Below are 11,081 nucleotides of genomic sequence, written 5' to 3'. Positions count from 1 at the left end.
GAATGGGGAGGAGGAATATACAACGCCCCGGGCAAACACGACATCGAATTGGTCAAAACACCATTTGGGGGTGTTAAACAGCTTGGTTTAAATACTCAGGACACCATCTTACTTTAGACCATCTACAAATGTTAAATCTTAAAATAAAATGTTAAGGTTACCACTGCATCTTTCTGAAAAAAAAAGATTAATGTGATTAATATATAGTTATTTTCAAATCATCAATGTACTGTCATTATAAAATAACTTTATTATTGTTTATTTAATTCTAACAAATAAGTTCTTGTTAAAAACTAACCAAAATTAAAAATAATTATATATCGGTATCGGCATCGGCTATCGGCCAAAATGAGTTGAAAATTATCGGCATATCGGATATCGGCAAAAATCCAATATCGTGCATCCCTAATTAGAATGTTCAAGAGAAAATTACTGAACAGAAAAAAAATATATCTTTTTTTTGGCAGTGTACATAAAATTCAGCCAAAACAATGAATCTTAAATGCCGATGCTTTTCCAAAAGCCTTTGAGTCAGGAGCGTTGAGTCTGTTGTCTGAAAACACTGCCTCCACAGGCAGCTCAGGTTTAGAAACAGAGCAAATGTGTGTGAGAGGCCTCGTTGTTTTTTTTGCAGAAGATACCGAGTGTGGAGAAACTTTATTTAGTCTCCCTTAAACATAACATCAGCCAGGCAGAAAGAAATGAGCCACTGAAATATTCTCTCAAACACAAAACAGAGGAGTTCAGCCAGGGGGTATCCCTTCCTGAGAGAAAGAAAGAGAGACGGAGAGAAACACAAGCCAAGAGAGGGAAAACTCTGTGCGCATTGAAGCGAGATTCAGCTTTTGAAAGAGCGAGCACAACAGAGATGTATGCATAGGAGCCGAAGCTGACTCACCGTCTCAACAAAGCGCAACAGTGGCTGGCCGTTTTCTCAGCAGTCTGGGTTCCTCAAGCATTTTTCTCATTCATTTCCTTCATACTGCAGGCATTTCAAAATGCTTTTAAATAAATAGTTTTAAGACGTGAACCAAACCAACAAGCACTGAGATTTACAGTCCTGAATTGATGCACAGAAAAGAGGCATGTATGAATTTAAAAAGGCATTGCACTGTAAAACTATTGACTTATGGTGATTCAAATCTATATATTTGAAGTTTACACTAAAAAGACTACATTTCATTGTAACAAGATAAAACTGATTTTCACATTGTTTTGCATTTACACAGCGAACTGAAGTAATAAACATGCTTTGGGAAATGTGATTCATTTTAGTGCATCGATTCATTCAAATGATTCATGTACTGTAAATGAACCAGTTCAAAAAACTATTCACAGATTTATTGCTATGTGCTACTGTGATTAAATATTTAGTACACAAAATCCTGCAGTTCCTCACTATGTTTTAACTCAACTTTGTGTTTTTACATTTATTAGTCATTAAAAAAACACATTCAATTGTAAATGAAATTCGGACTAATTGATAAATAAATAGTGCTCTGATATAATATGTATATGTACATGTATAATAATATAATATGTTTATATGTACAGTATATAACACAGAGATATTATTATTTATATTATTATTATTATTATTATTATGTATTAAAAGCTATGAACAAACAAAGAACCCTTTTAAGCATTGTCAAATGAATCATAAATGATGGTACAATATCAAACTATTGGCTTATGGTAAATAAAATATTTGAAATTTACAGTAAAATAGTAATTTTTCAGTAAAACACGATTTTATTTCCAACAAGAAGCCCTGTAACATAACAAAACACTGCTTTGACACTGTATTGAATGCTAAATGTTACATGCATGGCAAAATTAATTAATTAAACATAATCCATACATGTAAATCAACAACATTAATTTCTAGGTAGGTATTTCTGTGCTTCTTTCTTGTAAATAAATATTTAGTATACCAAATACTGTTGTCCCTGACAATGTTTTAATTCAAATTAGGGTGTTTCTACTTTTATCAGTACATAAATAATTAAATAATAATAATAAAATGTTTTAATTGCAATTCAAATTGAAATGCTGTCTTATTGAGATTTGCTTTTTGTGTGGTAGATTTGCAGTAAATGTGTGGTCTGTCACTCTAATTGAGACTCACTTTTGCGCTGTCAATCTATAGTTGAATTTTGGTTTTGTGGTAGATAAATAAATATAAAAATAAACCACCTATAGTACAAATTGCAGTGTAGATACTTCTTCAAAACAGCAGCTTGAAAACTTTCAATGTAGCTCCTCCATCACTCATTATACAAGCTGTTTTTTCTTTCTACTGTACATTTAAGACCGCAAATACGTTTATAATACACAGAGATATGTGGCCAGAAATTAACTGGTAAATTGATTATTTATATGAATCATTCAAATGATCTGACTCACTGAAATGAATCAAACTTCCCAGTTCAACATAATGAGTGTGTTTGATTATTGGAGGCATGAATGAACGAATTATCCCATTAAGTTAATGAATTAATTGAATTATTAAGTAATAATTAAACATGCTTCGGGAATATCTGCCCAGAAATTAATTTAAGAATCATTTTTTGAACTGATTCATGTATATCCAACATATTCACTAAAATGAGTCAAACGTCCCAGTGCAACATATTGAGAGAGTTTAGAAGAGCGTGTTTGGTTATCGACTAACACCTTTGCGTTGTAAATTTTAGAGTACGTCTGCATAGCAGATTGAACTCTTATTTCCAACCAGCCAGAAAGATCCAGGTATTTTATGATGCGACATTAAGCACAGATCAATAACATCAAAATAAACAGACCAATAACCACCCAGCACATTTGATCTGCAAACGATAATAAACTCCTGCACTTCTCTGCTATATATTCACTTTACAGTTTTAATTTAGACTAAATGGTCATCGTGAATCGGTAATAGTCAAGCCGCCACGTCTTTATACTAGGACTGAATGAGGGGTGAGATTGAAGTCCTCAGTAACATCTGCAAACTCAAGAAGTTCTAATCTCATTAAAAGGCTGAAATGGTAAGATTCCCCTCTATGCCCTCAAGTCAAACATGACCCCGGCAGCTAATGAGTACTGTCTGCCAGGCCCGAGCATCAACGCCACCACATCCATTGTTATTTTCTGACTGCTGAATTAGATATCCCTGCCGAGGGTGAATGCAGATTGCCCCCTTGTGCAAAAACCATTATTAAGCATTCTTTTCAGTTGCATATTAGTTCTCTCCTCAAAGGAGATGCAATTAATCAACTTTCTTTGTCAGCCGGCCTCACCGGTGAATTCGTCCGGGGCGTTTCTTTAATGGTTCCGCTGCGCAGGGCTTGGCAGGATTGTACAGCTCTAATTGAAAGCGTGTGGGCCGGGCTCCGGACGTGTCGTGGAAAGGGTTTGGATTTTGACTTGTGCTCGGCAGGACAAGGGCCTGATCTTTGGCGGCTCCAGAGCCGTGCTGTTAGCAATCTGGGGATGTTTAGTCTGCGTTTGAGTGACAGTGTGACTGCTGCTCGGTCCCGGCAGGTGGACGCGTGGCACTGAGGCCAAGGTTTATCAAAGCTGATTTTGATATTTGAGTCACTGGAGGCGGTCAGACTATGAAGTCTGCTTTCTCTTTTGAACAATTGAATCTCGGGCTACGCTATTAGACTGTCTGAAGCATATTGGACGCAGAACAAAAGAGCACAATTACTGGGAATCAGTTACAACTGGTGGTTCTAATAAGAAAGGACATAAGGACATGAATAAAGTGGTGGGGCACATTAGAAACTTCATCAGCCTGGCTTATGCATATAAAGTAGTTGATGTAATGTTTGCCCAGTAATTGTAATTTACTGATAGTAATCAGATTGCCATAATTAATAGATTTGGAGGAGAGTAGGCAGTTAAATTGAGTGACTCATATGTTCAATGGAGTGCAACAGTTACTGCCTACTGTTAAAGCCACCTTGGATCTGAATAGAATAGAATAGAATAGAATCAAATAAAAAAGTAAAGTAAAATAAAATAAAAATAAAGACAAATTACTCAGTCTTTAACAAGTGAATGAAGATAAAGCATTGCAAGTGATGTAATCAAATTAAACTATTGATTTAAAGTTGTTGTTTATAAATATAGAAAAAATATTTTCATTATAATCAAAATACAATCAAATTCTAATCAAATAGATACAAATATACACTAATGTTCAAAAGTTTGAGGTCGATAAAATTTGAAAATGCTTTTGAAAGAAGTCTCACAGAAGGACGAAAGAAGTCTGTTTTCTATTTAAACATATAATTTATGGCATTACTTCAGTCTTCACATGATCACATGATCCTTCTGTAATCACTCTAATATGCTGTTTTGCTGCTCAACAAACATGTATTCTTCTCATTCTTATAACAGCATTAGAAATCAAATAGCATTAGAAATAGAAATATTTTGTAACATTATAAATGTCTTCACGGTCAGTTCTGATCAATTGAATGAATCCTTGCTTAATAAAAATAATTAATTTCTTCAAAAGAAAAAAGAAAAAACCTGAAACGTACTGACCCCAAACTTTTCAATGTACACTTTAAAATATACATTGAAAAGTGTATGTATAGTGTACAAGTAGTTGGAGAATGTAGGGAGACTGATTCGATTGTGTTATTCACAATGCTTCATTGGATCATTCCTTTCATAATTCATGGGTAGCCTAGACCTTCACTAGGAACTGCACTGCTAAACACATAAAAAAAAAAAGTTATTGAGATATAAAAACAGAAATTAAAGCATAATATTGGCTCCAACAGAAGCATTGATTAACAACTTCAAGAGCTCACTGTAGTGTTAAAAATCAATTCTACTACGGAAGAAATAAATGGGATTTCTTTCAAGCAAATGGACCAAGCAAAATAAAAGCTCTTAAAATATTATAATTATGGCACCAAGAAGTGAGGGAAATGATTTATAAAACATCTAAATGGTTGCCTTCCTGTCAATTTTTAGTCATAATGGACTGCATTTATGATGACAGTCAAAAGTCTGGTTGCGTGAGACTAGATCTGTGTGTTCTGAATGCTTCAGTAAACCCAGCTGATCTTTCACACTCATTAAGCAAGTGATAAAACGGCTAGGTACTTTTATCCCTCTGAATGGCATATTCTCAATCCAATTTCTTCCCACAGTCTCTCACACACCAATCCAAATCAGAATGAGTCACCATAAATCACCCAGTCCATCTAGATGTATGGCTACTGGACCAAGGACAAAGTAAGGATCATTTACTAACATTAGGACAGGGCTGATCATTCACATCTTATGCAGGAGCTCGGCGCAGGTCCCAGGTGTACCGTAAGAGGCTCTATTTAAAGCTCGGCTCCTTCCCCAGCGGCTCGCGCGGGCCCTTGTGTTACAAGCACATAAAAAGCATGTTGACTCACTGTAATAAACTAATGCAAATTGAGCAGCGGCGTGAAGGATTGCACAATAAAGATCCATACATCACTGCGCACGGAGGTCTGGCGGCTGCACGCAGCCCGCATGCACAACCCGCTAATATACCACTAATTTACCATGAAGCATAAACGTTGTTATTTTTTCATTATCTATACTTTCGGCCAAAAAAGATCCCTGTCTCGGACCGCCGAGACGCTCTCACAAACAGACGTTTATTGCTCAGAGCAACAACAAACATTTGCCTTTGCGTTTGTGCATCGACTGTGACAATTGGAGCTGATATATCCTTAGGAAATGTCAGTGGATTCAATGAAAACCCTTCCATCGGAGTCTGGACGGGGGTGAAATTTAGAAAGAGAGAGAGAGAGAGACAGAGAGAAAGATTGTGAAAAATGCATCTGTGGCTCAGTGTTCGAGAGCCGTTTATGAACTCTGCGCAGTCACGGGCTGTTTTATAACGGAGAGAAACTTGTGGCGGTGCATGAGGGGGTTTTTAAGCAGCAGCACTGTCACACGTGGCTCATCCATTTCAGACAGTCACTGCACCCCATCAGTGCTCCAAAGGGTCTAGTGTCATGCCACACGGCCCCTGATTATCTGATCTCGGCCCTCGACTTCTGCACGGCTCTCTGCTCCGCTCTCTCTTATTTATGTTTGCTGCGACTTGCCTGAATGTATTCTTCAGGGTAACAGAAATAGAAGTGCAAGACCAGCAAAATGGTGTTGACCTCTTGTTCTCGGGGTTCCAGGAAGCCAAAACTTCTTCAGTGTGAAGTGAGATTTGAGGAGGCCCTATTGAATTGTCTAGCCCACCGCAGACAGGTCTTTAGATCCATAAAGAAACAAAGGCACTTCAGGGGGCCTGAACTCTTGCTGTGTCTCAACAAAAAGAGGCAAAATTCAGCTTTCAGACAAAACTACCAAACAGAAAGCAGTCACAGTGCTAAATAAAACAGTTTTAAAGATTCAATGTGAAAAACAGATACTAGAAATTGATTAAGAACAGACTTTGAGAATTTATGAGACCACTTTTTTTTATTTTGAAAGATGAAATACCTGTATGCTGGGTCAAATATACAAGACATGTTTTTATCAGACTACACTTATTGTGTTGTATGTTGTTGATTCACTAAAACATGTTCCTAAGACTCATTCATTTGGGAAACGGACTACATTTATAGGGTTAGATTTGTTGCTTATTTCCAAACAAATTGTCACAAACACAACTCCCCCCGGCATTCATTTGTGGATTACAATCATTTATGATTCAATAAAAAGAATTAGCTCAAAAGAGTAATTCATTGAGGAACTAGACAACAGAGTTTGTGCTATGCTTGAATCACTAAAAATAACTGTTTCATAAGAGTCATTCATTCAGGAATAGGACACTACGTTTTTGATGTATTAACTAAACCGGTTTAAACAGTAATTTGCACAAGAATCAGAATATAATGGTCACTCCGTATGTTTGGACTGATAACATGTTTTTAAAAAGAACCAGCTTATTAATTCGGATATCAGAATAGATCGTTTTACTATGATTTTGATTCAGTAAAAAGAATCGGCTCATGAGAATCAGTTGTTCAGGAATCAGACTACATGTGTCATACTGTATGTTTTTGATTGATTCACTAAAAAGAATCATTTGTTTGGGAACTGGAGACATTAATTTATTCAGGAATCAGACCACACAGTTTGTGCTGTTTTTGAATCACTAAAAATAACTGTTTCATGATCATATTTGCGGTACGATTTCAGTTCTCTTACAAGAGTCTATAGTTCAAAATTGAGACTATATTGGTCATGCTTTATGTTTTTGATGGATTCACCTAAAAGTAATGCTTCATAAGTATAATCTGTTCGTGAATCAGATTACAATGGTTGTGCTGTAGGTTTTTCATTCGGTTAAAAAGAAAAATTAGTCATTTTGAGACTACACAGTTCACCTTATATGCATCTGATTCCCTAAAAAGAACCAGTTCGTAAGAGTCATTAATTCAGCAATCACATCACACTGAAATGAATAAGTTCATAAGACTCATTAATCCAAGAATTGTAGTACAGTGGTTCAGCTGTATGTTTATGATTCACTAAAAAAGAACCAGCTAATTAAAGGAAGTTTGTGTTGAAAAGACATAAAAGTAAGTAATGACCGATACTGTATTTTCATTGTTTAATTTAAAGGGATAGTTCACCCAATAATGCAAAATTCTGTCTCATGTCGCTCCAAACCGGTATGAACGTCTTTCTTCTGTTAAACATAGAAGATGATATTTTGAAGAACATGGGTAACCAAAAAGTTGACGGTAGCCATTGACTTCCATGGTATTTGCTCTATAATATGGAACTCAATGTCTACTGTTTAATTACTCGCATTCTTCAAAATACTATTTTAATTTTTGGATGTACTATCCCTATAGATTATAGATTGGGATCCAAACGTTTGATCCAATGTTTCAGTGGTCTAATGATATTTTTAGAGGATAAAATGTAGACAAGGCATAGATTTGAAGCAGCTTCTTCAACATGCACATGTGAACATTGCTGATCTCACCTGTACTCTACCGACTGGATCCTCCTTGATCCACTTGATGACGGTCTCATAAACCAGCTCCTCGGCCTTGGTGTTCAGGCTGTCATTGGACAGGTAGTTAATGAGGTCTTCTGTGGAGATGCTGAGGATCTCATCTTGTCCTGCCACATCGGGGAAGTTCTGCAGGGCGAAGGCCTTGGCCATGTTGTGGAGCTCCGTGCAGCACATGGCCTCGGCCATGGCCAGAACCCCCAGGCAGTTTGCGGCAGTCAGCTGCTTTTCTGAAGAAGAGAACAAGAGAGGCGCTCACATCCATAAAAGATCACAGCACCGAGGGGATAAGGCTCTAGCAAAGCTATCTTGTGCTGTATCTCTGGGAGGCTCCAGAGAAGGGCCCCTGCTTAAGGCGCTCTGGAGACAAACAACAGAACAAATCAATTGAGCTCAGAGCAGCCGGTTGGGACGCTGTCCTGCGGATTAGAATGGCAAGGTGAAGCTCATTTTTAGTCCCGCTGAGTCACATCTGAAGGTATTTGAACAAGCGGGTGCAAAGGTCCACATTTTTAACAAGGTAAGAGTCTTTTTGTAAGTGGAGAGCCCTATTTTACACCACAAGAGCTGAATATGAGTCCGTGGTGAATGAATCTAAGCCCGGATTGCCAGTCTGAGTGGTTTCTTAAGAGTCTCTTTCCAATTCAAATACGAAAAGCATAATAAGAAAAGCTAAAGTACACGTCTGTGGTGAAATACTAAAGATGTTAATTATATATAAAAAAAAATTTTTATACATAAATATACACAGCTCCGATCAAAGTTAAGGATAAATTAAATTGATCAAAATTAATGGTAAAATCATTTCTAATGTAAAACATTTCTATTTCAAATAAATGCGGTTCTTTTGAACTTTCTACTTATCAAAGAATTCTGAAAAAAAAAAGGTTTTCAACATTGATAAAAATAAGAAATGTTTCTTGAGCAGCAAATCAGCATATTATTTCTGAAAGAATAAAAAAAAAAAGATTTCTGAAGGATCATGTGACACTGAAGCCTGGAGAAATGTTGCTGAAAATTCAGCTTTACGTCACAGGAATAAATTGCATTTTAAATTATATTCCAATTGAAAACAGTTACTTTAAATAGCAGCAATATTTCACAATATTACCATTTTTACTGTATTTTGGATCAAATAAATGCAGCCTTTGTGAGCATAAGAGATTTCGGTAACACTTTACTTAAAGCCTTTATGTATAATACATTTTAAATGGGTTATTAAAGGGTATACTGCATTATAATCATTCGATTGAGCTCAGAGCAGCCGGTTGGGACGCTGTCCTGCGGATTAGAATGGCAAGGTGAAGCTCATTTTTAGTCCCGCTGAGTCACATCTGAAGGTATTTGACCAAGCGGGTGCAAAGGTCCACATTTTTAACAAGGTAAGAGTCTTTTTGTAAGTGGAGAGCCCTATTTTACACCACAAGAGCTGAATATGAGTCCGTGGTGAATGAATCTAAGCCCGGATTGCCAGTCTGAGTGGTTTCTTAAGAGTCTCTTTCCAATTCAAATACGAAAAGCATAATAAGAAAAGCTAAAGTACACGTCTGTGGTGAAATACTAAAGATGTTAATTATCTAAAAAAATATTTTTATACATAAATATACACAGCTCCGATCAAAGTTAAGGATAAATTAAATTGATCAAAATTAATGGTAAAATCATTTCTAATGTAAAACATTTCTATTTCAAATAAATGCGGTTCTTTTGAACTTTCTACTTATCAAAGAATTCTGAAAAAAAAAAGGTTTTCAACATTGATAAAAATAAGAAACGTTTATTGAGCAGCAAATCAGCATATTATTTCTGAAAGAATAAAAAAAAAAAGATTTCTGAAGGATCATGTGACACTGAAGACTGGAGAAATGTTGCTGAAAATTCAGCTTTACGTCACAGGAATAAATTGCATTTTAAATTATATTCCAATTGAAAACAGTTACTTTAAATAGCAACAATATTTCACAATATTACAATTTTTACTGTATTTTGGATCAAATAAATGCAGCCTTTGTGAGCATAAGAGATTTCGGTAACACTTTACTTAAAGCCTTTATGTATAATACATTTTAAATGGGTTATTAAAGGGTATACTGCATTATAATCATTCATATGCTGATTTGCTGTTCAAGAAACATTTATTATCAATGTTGAAAACAGTTGTGCTGCTTCATATTTTTGTAAAAAAGATTCTCTGATTAATATAAAGTTCAAATGAACAGTATTTATGTGAAATAGAAATATTCTGTAACATTATAAATGTCTTTACTTTTGATCAATTTAATGTATCCAAGCTGAATAAAAATATTAATTTAAGCTGAATAAAATATAAATATTAATTTGCATATTGAATAGTAGAGTACATTTTATGACGGAAGAGCTTCAGAAATAAGAAGAAAAGAAAAATCAAGGTAAATATCACATGTGAACAGAATATATTTTATTGTGACATATCCAATCTAATTTAGTGATATCATTTAAAAAGAGGGAAAAGACGATACATAAACATCTATGAAATTAGCTTTGGCAAGACAAAGGAGTCAGACATTTGTATCTCTAAATTGCGAGTTCTATACTCTCACTAGTTTAATTTGTAGTTTTGTCGTTTAAAAGCTCACGGGTTCAAAAGTGCTCATAGTTGAAGAAACACTGTACTTTCTCAGTCTACATTTTTCCTCTCCTCACTCTGCTGGTCATCTGAACCTCCTCTATATTTGGTATTGATTGGAATAATCAGTGCTGGATGAGATCGTGACATCGGGTTTGACATTTCAATGCAATTGTTCTCTGATCTGAAAGAATGCATCATACAGCTTGTACATGACTCCATCTGATGGATGCTGGGATCTTGTGAGTTCCGTACCTAAGAAAGACACGCAGACTTTGCAGAAGGTGTTGAACTGAAACTTGTTGGCGGCCTCCAGCAGGGTTTTGGCATTGGCCGAGTGGATGACCAGCGAGCCGGTGTAGACAAACTCCAGCAGCAGCTCCAGCACATCTGCACCGATGTTAGTCATCTTCAGCTCCAGCTTCTCTCCACTGCCCGTCTCTCTCGATGACCTGACCACACACACAC

At 36.0% G+C, this 11,081-nt stretch overlaps 1 protein-coding gene across 3 annotated transcripts in view; it reads right to left on the bottom strand.

Annotated features, from left to right (window-relative positions):
* The window catches only part of LOC107572077 (kelch-like protein 29), a 209,779-nt gene that overhangs the window by 71,182 nt on the left and 127,516 nt on the right, over positions 1–11,081 (bottom strand). For all 3 annotated transcript variants that reach the window (XM_016258479.1, XM_016258480.1, XM_016258481.1), the window contains exons 5-6: positions 10,869–11,065; positions 7,979–8,238 (exon numbers count right to left, since the gene is read on the bottom strand). In XM_016258479.1, coding sequence (XP_016113965.1) covers positions 7,979–8,238; positions 10,869–11,065 — 457 coding nt within the window. The remainder of the gene's footprint in view (positions 1–7,978; positions 8,239–10,868; positions 11,066–11,081) is intronic.

Source organism: Sinocyclocheilus grahami, unplaced genomic scaffold, assembly GCF_001515645.1.
Source record: "Sinocyclocheilus grahami isolate Dianchi unplaced genomic scaffold, SAMN03320097.WGS_v1.1 scaffold1692.1, whole genome shotgun sequence".
Taxonomy (NCBI): Eukaryota; Metazoa; Chordata; class Actinopteri; order Cypriniformes; family Cyprinidae; genus Sinocyclocheilus; species Sinocyclocheilus grahami.
This window is presented reverse-complemented; position numbering and strand designations above follow the sequence as displayed.